This window comes from Phocoena sinus, chromosome 12 (genome assembly GCF_008692025.1).
Source record: "Phocoena sinus isolate mPhoSin1 chromosome 12, mPhoSin1.pri, whole genome shotgun sequence".
NCBI lineage: Eukaryota > Metazoa > Chordata > Mammalia > Artiodactyla > Phocoenidae > Phocoena > Phocoena sinus.
The window spans coordinates 50902672-50919562 of NC_045774.1; the positions used below are offsets into that span (position 1 = coordinate 50902672).

A 16891-nucleotide genomic window follows, 5' to 3' on the forward strand; every position below is an offset into this window, starting at 1 on the left:
CAACCAATGCCCATACATCAGCCCAGTTAAATCAGGTTCTCTGGGCACTGGTATTTTTTAAAAGCTCCCAGGTAATTCTAACATGCAACCAGGATTTTGAGCCACTGGTCTCAATTCTGATCTCTAAGGCCTCTTTTCTAATTCAGTCTACGATCTTAGAGTGATAATTCTGGTTAAAAGCTCTCATAATACAATAGCCCAAAAAGCTACAAAAAAGTAAGGCCTAGACCCTGCATATTATGCCTATGTGCACACATGACTAGGAGAGGTTAACCTGAATTCTAGACATTTTTAGAAGTTAAAAACCTGCATGCATAACTCAGAATGAAAGTAGTGTGGTTTAAATGCACATGCATGCTTCCAAAATGAATAATCATGATAAAAATCAACTCCTGAAACTCGGATGCATGGAAATGGGTCACAATTAGCTCCTGACCTCTCCCTTGTCCCTCTTCTTCCACCCCCCACTAAACCACAAGCACAAAAAAGCTTGGCTATTAGTCATAATCGGAATGTGAAACCAGCAGCCCCAGTTTCAAAGGGCATTCTCCATCATCAAAGATTTGGAAGTTCCTGCATGGCTGCATCTTTTGATAAAGGTCATCTTACAAAAATTCTTCAACTAAATTATATCCCTATAGTCTTCAAGGATTAGTTTTTGTGTGATACTCAGAAACAGAATTGGTGTAAAATTTTCAAGTAAAACTACTCATAGAATATGTGCCCTGTATTAAACATATTAGGGCTGGGCAGTTTCAATTCACAATATTTAATAGGATTTTAGTTAAAGAAAGATGAGATAACAGAGAAGGAAAAAAGAAACCATGAGACCAAAAATAGGACAGAAAACCACAAAGTTTATGACTAGGTCCAAAATCTCTATTGCAAATCCTGCAAGCTACATGAAAACATAATTAATCCAGTCTCAACTCATGGCTACTCTTGGTAATACCACTTCCTCACATAAATCTTAAATTCAGATACTATAAAAAATTCAAATACTATAAACTGTATTATCTTTAACTATAAACACGATGCAAGAAACATTATTTGTGGAGTTTAAATTACTTTCATAATCTTAAAAATAATAAGAAAGGTAAAAACCCTTCCTATGTTAACTTTTAAACTAACTTAAAGCTAACTTTTAACTAACAGATTTTCTGCCAAATTCAAAATACGCAGAACTAAATTTCAAGTGTGAGAAATTTGGAAAATATCCCACCACCCCCCAAAATCCATCTTCTTACATCCCATAAATTCACCCTTTCCTAACACTGAACCTTGAGATTAACCCTTACTATCCACTTGGAAACTCAATTTTTAAAGGTATCACATTAGCACTGTTTTGAAACGGAACTCTCATTTGTTTCATAAATGTCTCTCATATCACACAACTCATATTCCTTTGCAAAGCAATAAAATTAAATCAAATGTAAGATTCATAATATCAGCATTTGTTCAAGGATGAGCTAGATCTGTGGAATAATATCAAAGCACACATTTTGCTTTTAAAGTATCTAAACAAGCCCTTCCCAATACTAGCCATAAAAAAAAATTTTTAAAGGCACTTTGCAAGATTTTTTAAAAGCGAATTAAAAGTTAATAACACTAAATTCTTTAGCTTTTTCATACACTGACTCTCCTACAGTGTTTCAGTTCTCTGCCTAAGGTCAAATTATTCTTATTTTACACACCCACTGGAACCCAGGAAGTACCGGGCTCCCCAAAGACAACGAAGGAAAGGACAGAAGGAGAAAGCAAGTACCTCTTTAATTTAAAAAAAAAAAAAAAAAGCTAACTTGTTAATAGAAGCAACTGACAAACGATATGTATCTCCAACTGCACAAGGCACAGGGCTCTCTTTTGCCTGGTACACATTCATATCTTAGCAGACGGGACCAGGAGGATGAGGTGCAAGAGCAAAGCAGCTGGGTATCAGCAGCCCCGCAGGGGGACAGGAGTTAATCTCTTTGGATGCCCAACTGCAGGAAGTCATTACATCACAGGCCTTTCCACACCTCTCTCCCTACCACGTGTCCAGTGCCCCAAGAGGCAGAAAAGGAGCAGTAGAGAGCCTCTCTTCGGGTTCACTTATAATAATAGGTAGAAGCCATTACAGTCCAGCCCTGCCAGCAAACCTCCCTCCCAAAGGCTTAGGTGAAGCGCCAGGCCCCAGTCCTCCACACCTGGACCCCCTGCCTCAGACAGGGCCAGAGTCCAGGCCTCAGAGGGGAAGCAGCAGGTGCAGCTAGTCCCTGTCGAGGTGGCAGGGCTGGCCCGTTCCAGGTCCCAAATCATCTCAGAGGTTACTCCGAGGCAGGTTTGCTGTTGAGACATCTCTGAGGAATAAAGGTGTCAACACAGGCAAGGAAAGAGAACCGGCCAAGAAAAGGTTTACAACCACTGCTTTTTGTCATGGGATCGATGTGCCTGTGGGAATTAATTAACACCCACAACCCCGAAACTTGGACACAAGGGTTCTCATCCAGCTAGTCACAACACACCATCCTCCTGCGACCTACTGGAAACCACACATCCAACCTCACCTCCGGGCACCGATTCCCAAACACGTCCCCTCACTCCACCCGCAGCGGCCTCGCGTGCACCCACTACCGGGAAATCGACTCCAAAGTTGGCCGAGGACCTACCTCCTCTGCGATGACCCAGGAATCCGGCAAATGCACTCATGTTCGTCTGTCCTTCCCTCGCCAGCGTCCCTCACGCCCTCTCCTCACCTGGCCATGCCCGAGGCTTCCCCAGGAGCCTCCTCTCCCCCTCTAGCCGCCTGCGCTGCCATTCCCGGGTTCCCCTCCTCCCGGGTCACACAGAATCCCCAAAGCCTCACAGCGGAGGCTTTCCCCGCCAACCCCTTTCCCCGGCGCCCGCAGGCGCGCTCCGACGAATCGAAGGCACATCTCGCAGTGCGCAGGAGGCCCGGCGGGTCTGGCCGCCCGCCCCAGGTGAGTACGCACCTTCCAGCCGGCAGAGCTGTTGCTGTCGCCCTTATCCTTGAAGTAGGGCACGCAGCGCACCATCCACTCGTAGATCTGGGACAGAGTGAGACGTTTGTCCGGGGAGCTCTCGATGGCGCGAGTGATCAGGTCAGCGTATGACAGGTTCCCCCAGGCGTTCCGCCGCGACGAGCATTTCCTCGGCTGCCCGGAGCCCCCAGCCGCCCCCGGCTGCGGCGGTGGCAGTGTCTGCTGAGGCTGCAGCGGCGTCTGCGTCCCCCCGCTCAGCGCGCCCGCCGCGGGGGCTGGCCCGGACGCGGGGTCCTGCCCTCCCGGAGCTAGCAGCCGAGCCGAGTCCTCCAGGAGCAGCCCTGAGCCCAGCGGGCCGCCCGCGCCGCCGCCGATCGCCATGGCCGAGCCGGCCCTACCGCCGCCGTCCTCGTCGTCTTCATCGTCCTCCTCCTCGGGGATCATGGAGTCAGCGGCCGCCTCCCCCGAGGGCTTGGCCGGGCTCCCCTGGAGCTCCGGCCTCTGCAGGGGCCACGTACAGGAGCGCGGCCGGCTTTGGGGCTCGAACTCCGGGTCCAGCTCCACTTCGAGCGGAGAGAGCGGGGCCGGGGAGGCCGGCGCCTCTGCCATCTTCGCCGCCCGCCCGCCCGCGGCTCGGGCTCTCGCGCTCTCCTCTCGCGCCGGGGCGGGGTGCGGCGGGGGAGGGACGGGGGCGCCGCGAAGACTCGGGCTCCCGGGCGCCGCCGTCGCCGCTACTGCCGCCGCCTGGGGAAGCACGAGAGAAGAGAGAAGGAGAGTTGGTTATCCCGGGCTGCAGCCCAGTCCTCGCCCGCCGCCGCCGCGGCCACCGCTTCCCGATCGCACCGCGCCCGCCTCCCAGGAGCAGGCAGACCTGGAGACGTGCGTCCCGCGGACCTGGCGCAGCAGACGCGGCCCCCCTACCAGGCCGCTGGGGAGACTGGAGCGAATGGACGGGCTCTCAAGGGGCACTCCCCACTCCCCCCGCCGCCGCCGCGGAAGCTGCAGGTCTCTCCTGGGCTAGGTGGCGGGGCGGGGAAGAAGGGGGAGGGGCGGGGAAGAAGGGGGAGGGGCGCGGGCCGCGCCTTTAAAGCGGGCAGCAGCCGGAGCTGGCGCAGCCCAGCCGTGGTCGGAGCCCGAGTCTTGGGCGGGCGTGCGTTTGTTTATGTTTCGCTCCAGCCCGCTCAAGTGCTTCCCGCGGCGACGCCGCCAAAGTCTGTGGCGTCTTCGGCTCTTCTCCCAGTCCCTGGCCCTGCCGCCTCCGCGCCCCCCTGCCACCCCCCCTCCTAACGGAGGGCCCAAGCCCGGAGAAGGCGCGGGCATCTCCCTTCTCCCCTCTTCGCCCGCGGGCTGAGAGGGTGAACGTGGGTCCGAGAGCAAGCGGGCCCTTGTCACTTCCAGAAAAAAAGGAAAGAGGGAAGAAGGGGGGCAAGCAGCTCGGCGGGTATTTGCAAAGGGTCGAGCCGAGCAGCAACGGCCACTTTGGGGGTTTGTGTGGTTTATTTTCCCGCGGGCGTCGTGTACTCCACCCCCTTCCTTGTAAGAGCGAGAGGAGGGGGCAAGTCGGAACGTCAATCTTCCAACAGGTCGGGAAGCACCAAGTCTCCTGGGCCGCCAGAAAACCCGGACCAGCACGTTCATCACCTCCTGGCTCCCGCTGCTGCCATCTTGACAGTTTCCCCCCTTCACTCAAGTCCTTTAAAAACACTAGCGGGAGAGAAGAGCGGCGCGCACACCGAGTCACGGGGAGGGAAAAGGGAAGCGCCTGGCCCAGCTCAGAAGCAGATCCGGAGTCACCGGGAAGGCGGCCGACCCGCTGCACAGCTCCGGCGCCTACCTGGGTTCCTTCTCTTCAGGAACGAGGGGGGAGGACTCACAATCCCGCGCGGGGCCGGGGCAGGGCGAGGAGGGGGCGCGCAACCTCGGCCAAGAAGAGGCGCTCCGGCCGCCGCCGCAGCCCGCCTGAAGAACCGCCTGTCAGCCTGCGCGCTGCTGCCTTCCACATTCCTCCTCCTCCCTTCCACGAGCAGGGCGGCCGCGGCAGCAGCACAAAGTTATAGACACACGCAGGGTGCCTCAACCTAAGCTGACGGCGGGCGGGCGGGTCCCCGCCCAGAGGGAGGGCTGGGCGGCGGGCCCGGGTGTGCTGGTGTGCGTGTGTGTGCGCGCGTGTCTGTGCGCGCGCGCGCCTGCGCGACCCGGCCCCGCGGAGCCCTTGGCTTGGGCGTGAGGCCGCGCGCCGGGGGCCGGGACTCCGCAGGCTCCAGCAGCGGTCCCCGCCGGGCTCCTCCTCTCTCCCGCGAGCCTCAACGACAACAAAGCGCGGCGCTGGCCCAGGAGAAGGGGGGGTGGGCCGCAGAGCCCCAAACCCTCCACCAGCGCAGTCGCGTGGCCTCCCTGACTCGGAGCAGGGTGCCTGGAACCGGGGGTCCCCAGCTAGCGCGTCCCTCCGCCAGGCTCTGCGCGCGCCCTGGTGTCCGGTTCCCCATTAGAACCCGACACCAGGTAACACCCGAGATAAGATACTGACCGTAGATGGCAAGGGTTACCTCAGCGTGAAAATACTGGCAAGCGAAGATGTTGGTGCCCTCAGGACTTCGATAAACCGATGCCCTCAGATTTGATCAGGCACCAAGAGGTTTGCACTAACCTAGGACGCTTGACCGCAATCGTGTTTCACTTTTCGTGAATTTCACGGCAAACGAGGGGAGAAGTGTAACTCGGTAGAAAAGCAGATTATTCCACATTCCTAAATGCAAGAACAAATTCTGAACAACTGTGAATGGGAAATAATGAGACTAATTTTTAAATGACGGCGAAACACCTAATTGTGCATTTTTTACTTTTTAAAAGAAAGCTACTCCTTTAGGTTTAGAAAAATATCTTCACAAGTCCTTATCCTACGATCAGTACCCAAAGTCGTTCATTTGTGCACTAAGAATGCAAGACACGCGACACGCACACCAAAATTCTATCCGCTTTGGTTTATAAATATCTTTCCCCGCCCCCACCCCCCAAATCGTTCCAAGTCACTAGAAATATCTTGGAGTCCAAAGCGGACTCCGCAACAACCCTGTACACAAAAAGGTCCAACCCAGCGTACCCAGGAATCCGCCCACCCGAACGAATCCAGGCTCCAGGCTTTGCGTAGGACCCGTCACTCAAGTGACGCGAGGCCCCGCCCCTGCACCAAGCTAGTTCGACGCGTACAAACAGATGATGTCATTGTATCCACAAGCGCGTGACCCGGGATCTCTGCGCCGCGTCGCCATTCGCTGCGCCGCTTACTCGTCAAGCCGCGCCGCTTACTCGTCAAGCCACGCCGCGCGCTGACTGGCCGCGGCCACCCGTCACCAGGCCCCAGACGCCCCTCTCCGCCCCCCGCCTCCGCCCCCCAACAAATAATAAACAATCGAGTAAAATTCGAAGGAAGGAAGGAGGAGAGGATAGAGAGAGGGCGAACCAGAAGGCAATCCTTCGCGCGCTGATGGGAGGGAGAGTTAAAAGGAGAGGGACGTGAGAAGACCGGGGAGGGGAGGGAAGGAGCAGACCTGAGACGATGTGTCCAGCCGCGATGAGGTGGCATCAGGGGAGGAAAGTTGGAGAGCATTCTGCGGGGCACGCCTGGTAATACGGGAGGCGCTAGGGCCCGGCAGCGGCCGGTCTCGGGCCTCCTGGGCGGTGAGCGGCCCGCCGAAGGGGCGGAGACTGGGCCGCGCTAGCGCAGCTCGGGCGGAGCCGGCAGACACGTGCGGGAGGAGGGCGAGGGCGCGCGCGCGCGCGCGGGCGCGCCTCACAGGCTCGCCCTGGGAGCGCGGCACCAGCAGCAGCGCGCGCTTGTTTACCAGCGCACGTGGGTGTTATTTTTAAACAGAATGTTGTGCTGGCAGCTCAGCGGAGTGGCGGGCGCGTGGGGCCGCCCTCGCCGGCTGGGGGACGCGGCGGGGCCCGCGCCACGGCCTCTACGAGCGAAGCTTAGGGGCCAACAAGGCTGTCCCCACTGCGGGCACTTGTGCAGCCGGCCGCTCCGGCTGGGAGCCTGATTGCGAGTTTCGCGCGCTGTCCAAGCCCCTACCGAGACAAGTGTTCTCGCCGCGGAACGCTGCCTTTTGTAAGCTCGGCCTCGGCTCCCTTATTCACATCCCGGGAACAAAGCCACCTCTTTCTTTTCGCCGTGGAGGCCGCGCCAGGCCGGGCTCCGCGGCCACCCGTTCCGGAGTAGAGTTCACACGTTCACACACTCATTGGCACAAAATACCGCCCACGAGGTGGATTCTCATCACCCTTCGTGGTTTGTGTCCCAGCTCCCTTGCTCCGAATGTCCCCCGGTCCATCTGTGCCCGTCTCTTGGGCACACATCTCTGCCCACGTACATCTGCCCTTCTACTTCGGTTGTCTGCGGAAGGGGAGGTCTGGGGTAGAGGTCTCTGACTGCTTCCTGGGCTTGACCCCTCTGCGTGCGGCCCCTCTCCTCTCGTTGTGTGCCTGTCCCACTGAGAAGCCCAGAGTTTGCATTTCGTTTATAAGCTGGCAGTGTGAAAGACGATGTACGATCACAGCGCTCAGCTTCAAGTGCCCAAGGCTGGGTAGAATTCATTACCCTGAGTCTGATTTTCTGCTTTGCACGAAGAAACAGGAGGCCAGATTACCCAGGGCTTTGCACTGTGGTAGAACATAAAATCCAAAGAACTTTCAGTTGCTTCTTTTTAATACTTTAACACACTGTAAAAGAAATCACCCGTTTTCTTCTCTAAATCTACGCAATCCTTTGTCATTAAGACATAGAAAGAATGTGTTTACACTGGCCAGGCTCTCAGCCATTATATTTTCACTATAAACATGTTGAGTGTCCATTTACAGAATGCATATCCCAAGGGCATTCCCAAAAAAATGAGAGTTAAAAGATTCAGTAGATTAATTGAGCTCATTGTGACCCTCTTGGTGATTAACAGGGGTAGGGACATAATAAAGCTCTTTCCCTCAAAAAGCTTTACAGTCTTAGGGGGATGAAATGTTTAAAAGTTCAGTATTTCAAGAGCTTAAAAGCAGTACAAGACAAATACAAGAGGTCATACATACAGTGTTGGGTAATTTTCTAATGAGTTGAGGATCAAAACTTCAAATGGCAGTGACTATAAACATTCAGTCTGGTAAATGTGAATCTTACCCAAAGAATTAACACTTGTAATGTGTCCCTATAAGCAAGCCTTTGGAAACTCAGAGTGATTGTTCCCTTTTAGCCTGAAATTGCTTTGACCTTTGCTTTCTTCTTGAAGGCTTCCTTGGTCCTTCATTTCTTCACCCAAGTGTTTAGTATAGGAAAGCTGAATAAGTTATGGTTGTTGATTAGGAAAGAGTGCCAGCATTACCTTTGCAGTAGACTTTTTTATCAAAAATTTCCCTACTTATCATACCGTGCTTATTTCTACAATGATTTAAGGTGGAAACTGTCCACTCCATTTTGTAAATTCAATCACTGGAGGAACAAACTTTTCTTTTTAATTTTTACTTGAATAAGCTAAGTAATCTAAAACTGTTATCCTTATAAAACAGGAAGAGACATTAGATATCTTTCTCTCCACTATGTGAGGACACAGTGAGAAGGTGGCTATCTGCAAGCCAGGAAAAGAGCTCTCACCAGAAACCAAATCCTATTGGAAACTTGATCTTGGACTTCCCAGCCTCTGGAACGTGAAATTATTTCTTTGATCAGAAGCAGTGCCATGTTAGAGCACTGGAATCACAACTGAATGCTGAACAATCATTGACAGGAAGACACTGGAACTCACCAAAAAAGATACCCCACATCCAAAGACAAAGGAGAAGCTGCAATGAGACAGCAGGAGGGGCACAATCACGATAAAATCAAATCCCATAACCGCTGGGTGGGTGACTCACAGACTGGAGAACACTTATACCACAGAGTCCACCCACTGGAGTGAAGATTCTGAGCCCCACGTCAGGCTTCCCAACCTGGGGGTCTGGCAATAGGAGGAGGAATTCCTAGAGAATCACACTTTGAAGGCTAGCGGGATTTGATTGCAGGACTTTGACAGGACTGGGTGAAACAGAGACTCCACTCTTGGAGGGCACACACAAAGTAGTGTGCTCATCAGGACCCAGGGGGAAGGAGCAGTGACCCTGTAGGAGACTGAACCAGGCCTACCTACTAGTGTTGGAGGGTCTCCTGCAGAGGTGGGTGGTGGCTGTGGCTCACCGCGGGGACAACAACACTGGCAGCAGAAGTTCTGGGAAGTACCCCTTGGCGTGAGTCCTCCTGGAGTCTGCCATTAGCCCCACCAAAGAGCCTGTAGCCTCCAGTGCTGGGTTGCCTCAGGCCAAACAACCAACTGAAGGGAACTCAGCCCCACCCATCAGCAGCCAAACAAAGTTTTACTGAGTTCTGCCCACCAGAGCAACACCCAGCTCTACCCACTACCAGTCCCTCCCATCCAGAAGCTTGCACAAGCCTCTCAGAGAGCCTCATCCACCAGAGGGCAGACAGCAGAAAAAGAAGAACTACAATCCTGCAGCCAGTGGAACGAAACCCACATTCACAGAAAGATAGACAAAATGAAAAGGCAGAGGACTATGCACCAGGTGAAGGAACAAGCTTAAACCCCAGAAAAACAACTAAATGAAGTGGAGATAGGCAACCTTCCAGAAAGAATTCAGAATAATGATAGTGAAGATGATCCAGGACCTCAGAAAAAGAATGGAGGCAGAGTTTGAGAAGATGCAAGAAATCTTTAACAAAGACCTAGGGACTTCCCTGGTGGCGCAGTAGTTAAGAATCCACCTGCCAATGCAGGGGACATGGGTTCGAGCCTTGGTCCAGGAAGATCCCGTATGTCACGGAGCAACAAAGCCCATGTGCCATAACTACTGAGCCCGCACACCACAACTACTGAAGCCCTTGTACCTAGTACCTGTGCTCCGCAACGAAAGAAGGCACTGCAATGAGAAGCCCACGCACCTCAACGAAGAGTAGCCCCAGCTTGTGGCAACTAGACAAAGCCAGCGCACAGCAACAAAGACCCAACACAGCCAAAAATAAATAAATAAATAAATAAATGGCCTCCTCCTTTAAAAAAAAAAAAACCAAACACATAGAAGAATTAAAGAACAAACACCTAGCAGAATTAAAGAACAAACAAACAGAGATGAACCATACAATAACTGAAATGAAAACTACACTAGAAGGAATCAATACCAGAATAACTGAGGCAGAAGAACGGATAAGTGACCTGGAAGACAGAATGGTGGAATTCACTGCCATGGAACAGACAAAGAAAAAGGAATGAAAAGAAATAAAGACAGCCTAAGAGACCTGTGAGACAACATTAAATGCACCAACATTCGCATTATAGGGGTCCCACAAGGAGAAGAGAGAGAGGAAGGACCCAAGGAAAATATTTGAAGAGATTATAGTCGAAAACTTCCCTAACATGAGAAAGGAATTAGCCACCCAAGTCCAGGAAGCACAGAGAGACCCAGGCAGGATAAATGCAAGGAGAAACAGGCCAAGACACATAGTAATCAAATTGACAAAAATTCAAGACAAAGAAAAATTATTAAACGCAACAATGGAAAAATGACAAATAACATACAAGGGAACTCCCATAAGGTTAACAGATGATTTCTCAGCAGAAACTCTACAAGCCACAAGGGAGTGCCATGATATATTTAAAGTGATGAAAGGGAAGAACCTACAACCAAGATTACTCTGTCCAGCAAGGATCTCATTCAGATTTGGCGGAAAAATCAAAAGCTTTACAGACAAGCAAAAGCTAAAAGAATTCACCACCAAACCAGCTCTACAACAAATGCTAAAGGAACTTCTCTAAGTGGGAAACACAAGAGAAGAAAATGACCTACAAAAACAAACCCCCAAAATTAAGAAAATGGTAATAAGAACATACATATTGATAATTACCTTAAATGTAAATGGATAAAATGCTCAAACCAAAAGACACAGGCTTGCTGAATGGATACAAAAACAAGACCCGTATATATGCTGTCTACAAGAGACCCAGTTCTGACCTAGGGACACATACAGACTGAAAATGAGAGGATGGAAAACGATATTCCATGCATATGGAAATCAAAGAAAGCTTGAGCAGCAATACTCATATCAGATAAAATAGACTTTAAAATAAAGAATGTTACAAGAGACAAGGAAGGACACTACATAATGATCAAAGGATCAATCCAAGAAGAAGATATAACAATTATAAATATATATGCACCCAACATAGGAGCACCTCAATACATAAGGCAACTGCTAACAGCTATAAAAGAGGAAATTGACAGTAACACAATAATAGTGGGGGAATTTAACACCTCACTTACACCAATGGACAGATCATCCAGAGAGAAAATTAATAAGGAAACACAAGCTTTAAATGACACAATAGACCAGATAGATTCAATTGATATTTATAGGACATTCAATCCAAAAAGGGCAGATTACACTTTCTTCTCAAGTGCACATGGAACATTCTCCAGGATAGATCACATTTTGGATCACAAGTCAAGTCTCAGTAAATTAAAGAAAATTGAAATCATATCAAGCATCCTTTCTGACCACAACACTATGAGACTAGAAATAAATTACAAGGAAAAAAACGTAAAAAACACAAACACATGGAGGCTAAACAATACATTACTAAATAGCCAAGAGATCACAGAAGAAATCAAAGAGGAAATCAAAAAATACCTAGAGACAAATGACAACGAAACATGACAATCCAAAACCCACGGGATGCAGCAAAAGCAGTTCTAAGAGGGAAGTTTGTAGCAATGCAATCCTACCTCAAGAAACAAGAAAAATCTCAAATAAACAATCTAACCTTACACCTACAGGAACTAGAGAAAGAAGAACAAACAAAACCCAACGTTAGTAGAAGGAAAGAAATCATAAAGTTAAGAGTAGATATGGCCTTTATTATGTTGAGGTAGGTTCCCTCTATGACAAACCCACAGCAAGCATCATACTCAATGGTGAAAAACTGAAAGCATTTCCACTAACATCAGGAACAAGACAAGGATGTCCACTCTCGCCACTCTTTTTCAACATAATTTTGGAAGACCTAGCCACAGCAATCAGAGAAGAAAAAGAAATAAAAGGAATACAAATTGGAAAAGAAGTAAAACTGTCACTGTTCACCGATGACATGATACTATACACAGAAAATCCTAAAGATGCCACCAGAAAACTACTAGAACTAATCAATGAATATGGTAAGCTTGCAGGATACAAACTAAATGCACAGAAGTCTCTGGCATTCCTATATACCAACAACAAAAAGTCTGAAAGAGACTTTTGTGCCAATATGGTATTGGCACAAAAACAGAAATATAGATCAATGGAACAGGATAGAAAGCCCAGAGGTAAACCCACGCACCTATGGTCACTTTATATTTGATAAAGGAGGCAAGAATATACAATGGAGAAAAGACAGCCTCTTCAATAAGTGGTGCTGGGAAAACTGGACAGCTACATGTAAAAGAATGAAATTACAACACTCCCTAACACCATACACAAAAATAAACTCAAAATGGTTTAAAGACCTAAATGTAAGGCCAGACACTATCAAACTCTTAGAGGAAAACATAGGCAGAACACTCTATGACATACATCACAGCAAGATCCTTTTTGATCCACCTCCTAGAGAAATGGAAATAAAAACAAAAATAAACAAATGGGACCTAATGAAACCAAAAGCTTTTGCACAGCAAAGGAAACCATAAACATGATGAAAAGAGAACCCTCAGAATGGGAGAAAATATTTACAAATGAAGCAACTGACAAAGGATTAATCTCCAAGATTTACAAGCAGCTCATGCAGCTCAATATCAAAAAACCAAACAACCCAATCCAAAAATGGGCAGAAGACCTAAATAGACATTTCTCCAAAGAAGATATACAGATTGCCAACAAACACATGGAAGAATGCTCAACATCATTAATCATTAGAGAAATGCAACTCAAAACTACAATGAGATATCATCTCACACCAGTCAGAATGGCCATCATCAAAAAATCTAGAAACAATAAATGCTGGAGAGGGTGTGGAGAAAAGGGAACCCTCTTGCACTATTGGAGGGAATGTAAATTGCTACAGCCACTATGGAGATCAGTATGGAGGTTCCTTAAAAAACTAAAAATAGAACTACCATATGACCCAGCAATACCACTACTGGGCATATACCCAGAGAAAACCATAATTCAAAAAGACACCTACACCCAATGTTCATTGCAGCACTATTTACAATAGTCAGGTCATGGAAGCAACCTAAATGCCCATCAACAGACGAATGGAAAAAGAAGATATGGTACATATATACAATGGAATATACCCAGCCGTAAAAAGGAACGATATTAGGTCATTTGTAGAGACGTGGATGAACCTAGAGACTGTCATACAGAGTGAAGTAAGTCAGAAAGAGAAAAACAAATATCATATATTAATACATGTGTGGAATCTCGAAAAATGGTATAGATGAACCAGTTTGCAAGGCAGAAATAGAGACACGGATGTAGAGAACAAATGTATGGACACCAAGTGGGGAAAGCGGGGCGGGGGGGCAGGTGGTGGGATGAATTAGGAGATTGGGATTGACATGTATACACTAATATGTATAAAATAGATAACTAATAAGAACCTGCTGTATAAAAATAAAATAAAATAAAATTCAAAAAAAAATAAGCTAAGTAAAGTCACCAATTCAAACATCTAATTGTGGTGGTATTGGTGGTAGATGCCAAGGCTTTCCTCTGAGGGGTCACCACTAGCACCTGCGTCCTTGCACAGTCCCCCTTGCACCTAGGTCAGCTGAATACTCCCTCTGACCCAGCCCAAACACCAGAGACTGAGCACGCTGCCTGTGAGCAAGGCACTCATGTCCCTCTTGGATTGGCTTCTGTGTCCATCTCAATAATGAAGACAGGAAACACAAACACAATATAGTCTCCAAGCAAATGTATGACCCAGCTGAAAGGAAAGAAGGATCCCCAATATTCAGGTCTATAGCTGCTCCCCATCCTTTGTCTGACACCCTCATTAGTCCTTCCTCTGCTTCCCTACTCCTCAGCAAACTACTCCCCTGGAAAACATATTTATTGAACACTATGTACCAAAGAGCCTGAGCTTTGTCTTGTCCTCTGGGGCATCAACCCAGGCAGGTTTCATCACCACCCTCTCCAAGAGTCTGGAGCTCCTGTCCTCTCCCCGTCCCTTTTCCCCCTTCAGATGTGACATACCCTGGCAGAGCCTCCCCCAGGTCATTACAGTGACTGTCCTGTGGTTCATCTGGAGGGCAAGTATGTGTGCTTTCAGGGAGAAAAAAAGGTGGAGGATCCAAAAGCGGGTGAAGATTTACCTGAGATGGAATTGCATAGACCAGAGAACGTGGGAAGTATTCTCTGTTTCGGTGTTAGGAGGTAATGATGACAGCTAACCTTTGTCACTTAATATGCTCCAGGTCCTGAACTAAGCGTTTTATTGGCAGTGTTTAATTTAATCCTCACAAAGACTATATGTAATAGGTAGAGTAGTGCTAAATGGAATGGGGTTTAAGAATTCAAGCTCTGAGGTTAAGTCTGATCCCCTCACCTACCAGCTGTATGACCTTGGGCTGTCATTTAACCATTGAGCCTCAGTTCCTCATTCATAAAATGAGAAGAATACCATCTAGGATTGTTGGAAGGGTTGGGTGAAATGAAATTATGAATCTAAAGCATTTAGGATTAGAATCTGGGGAGGAGGGGGCACTTTTTAAAATAATGATGCCCAGGCTCCTTCTTGGACCAACCAAATTAGAATCTTTAAGAGTAGGTTCTAGCACTGATATTTTTTTAAATGTTTGCCGTGTGATTCCAAGGCAGGGAAAGTTGAGAAGAGTGAGCTAGAGGTCTTTCTTCTGCACACTCCAGTGTTTGCCCTCAGCTATGACTAATTGGGTAGGTGTCCTACATGTAACATCTCAGTTTATCTTTAGAACAACCTACTCAAGCAGGGACCATCCCCCTCATTTTACAGGATTTTCCCTGAGATCACACAGTAAGCGGCAGGCCCAGGATTTGAACTGAGGTCTGTCTGAATCCATGGCATGTGCACTTCCCCCAACCCTGCACTGCCTCTCCAACAGCAGTTCTTTATGTGGGCCATTTGGCCTAGAGAGGACAGAACTAGATAAGCAAGCATAACCCCAAGCACTAACCCAACCAGACAATAGCTGGTGGTTATCTGGCCAAACCTGCCCCCTCAGGTTGTTTTTGGGCTCTCTCATATGTTTTTAAAGTTTCTGAGTCAATTGCCAACATTTAGAAAGGAGATGTCACCTAAATGCTAGATTTCTAACTCTCCTTGAAAAATCAGATCTGGTAACACTGACACCATACTCACAGGGCAACAATGAGCTGGTACATGCTCTCCAGTTCCCCTCTTCCTTATCAGGCCCTCCTCCCTCACTTATGAGTCCTGACTGATCTCTAGGCACTTGATTCAGCCACCCTGTCTTGCATCTTCTACCTCTGCTAGAGGTGGTTCATTCCAGTGTGTGAGAAACAACTGTGTACATCTCTTCCCAACTCTTTGTTTAGTGAATCAAACTGGTAGCTTGAAGTAGACTGCTGTGGAAATATTCAGCCCCCAGAAATGGCAAATGCTAATAACCAAGTCTTCTGTTTTTCTTTCTGAGAGCCAGTTTGCCAGCACACCATTATCTCTACTCTTCTCAGCCACTGTCTAGTATTCTGAGGACAGAGATGTGTTCTGAATAAAAAGTGAAGGCAACAGAAACTTGAGAAACGGTACCTCAGCTCTGCTTAGCAATTGATTATAAATTGCTAACCTTGTTTTTATAGTACTTCAATTTAACATGGTGGGTAGATACCCAGAACAAACCTCTTGATGAAAACTAAAGCTGGATAAGATTTTAAAATATTTTTTTAAATGAATCATTGAGCTGGCAAGAAAACCACGGAAACCAAAAACAAAGTTAAAGTGGGACCCCTGGGAAGTGAGCAAGCTCGTAGAAAATCTGTCAAACAATAGTGTCATGAGTTTTCACATTGCCAAGGTGCAGGGGCTGAGAGACAGAAGATAAAGCCTCACGCCTGCACAAGATCATGAGCAAAATAAGAATCTGTCCCAATGTAAACTGTTACAACCACTATGGAAAAAGAGTATGGAAGTTCCTCAAAAAATTAAAAACAGAATTACCATACGATCCAGCAATCTCACTTCTGGGTATATATCCAAGAGAAATGAAATCATCTCAAAAAGATATCTGTACCCCACATCCATTCATAATAGCCAAGACATGGAAACAACCTAAGTATCTGTCATGGGAAAAGAAGATGTGGTGTATATATGTAATGGAATATTCCTCAGCCATAAAAAAGGAAATCCTGCCATTTGTGAAAACATGGATGTACCTTGAGGGTATTATGCTAAGTGAAATAAGTCAGACAGAAAAAGACTGTATGATCTCATTTACAAGTGTAAACTAAGAAAGCCAAACTCACAGAAACTGAAAGTAGATTGGTGGTTGCCATAGGCTGGAGAATGGGAGAAATGGGAAGACGTTGGTCAAAGGGTATAAACTTTAATTATAAAATGAATAAGTTTTGGTGACTATAGTTAACAATACTGTTGTATACATGAAAGTTGCTAAGAGAGTAGATCTTAAATATTCTCACCACATACAAAAAACAAGTAACTATGTGAGGTAACGTATATGTTAATTAACCTTATTGTGGCAATCATTTCACAATATATATGTATATCAAACCATATATACCTTAAACTTACACAAGCTTGTATGTCAATTATATCTCAATAAACCTGGGAAAAATAATAATTTCATACAAACTAAAAATTTATGTATTAAAAAAAAGAAACTCG

At 47.7% G+C, this 16891-nt stretch overlaps 1 protein-coding gene across 1 annotated transcript in view; it reads right to left on the bottom strand.

Annotated features, from left to right (window-relative positions):
- FOXO3 (forkhead box O3) overlaps positions 1-5026 on the bottom strand; it is a 119688-nt gene extending 114662 nt beyond the window's left edge. The window contains exons 1-2 of the mRNA XM_032650595.1: positions 4816-5026; positions 2973-3725 (exon numbers count right to left, since the gene is read on the bottom strand). Coding sequence (XP_032506486.1) covers positions 2973-3590 — 618 coding nt within the window. The 5' untranslated portion in view covers positions 3591-3725; positions 4816-5026. The remainder of the gene's footprint in view (positions 1-2972; positions 3726-4815) is intronic.
- Between the last annotated feature and the right edge of the window lie 11865 nt (positions 5027-16891).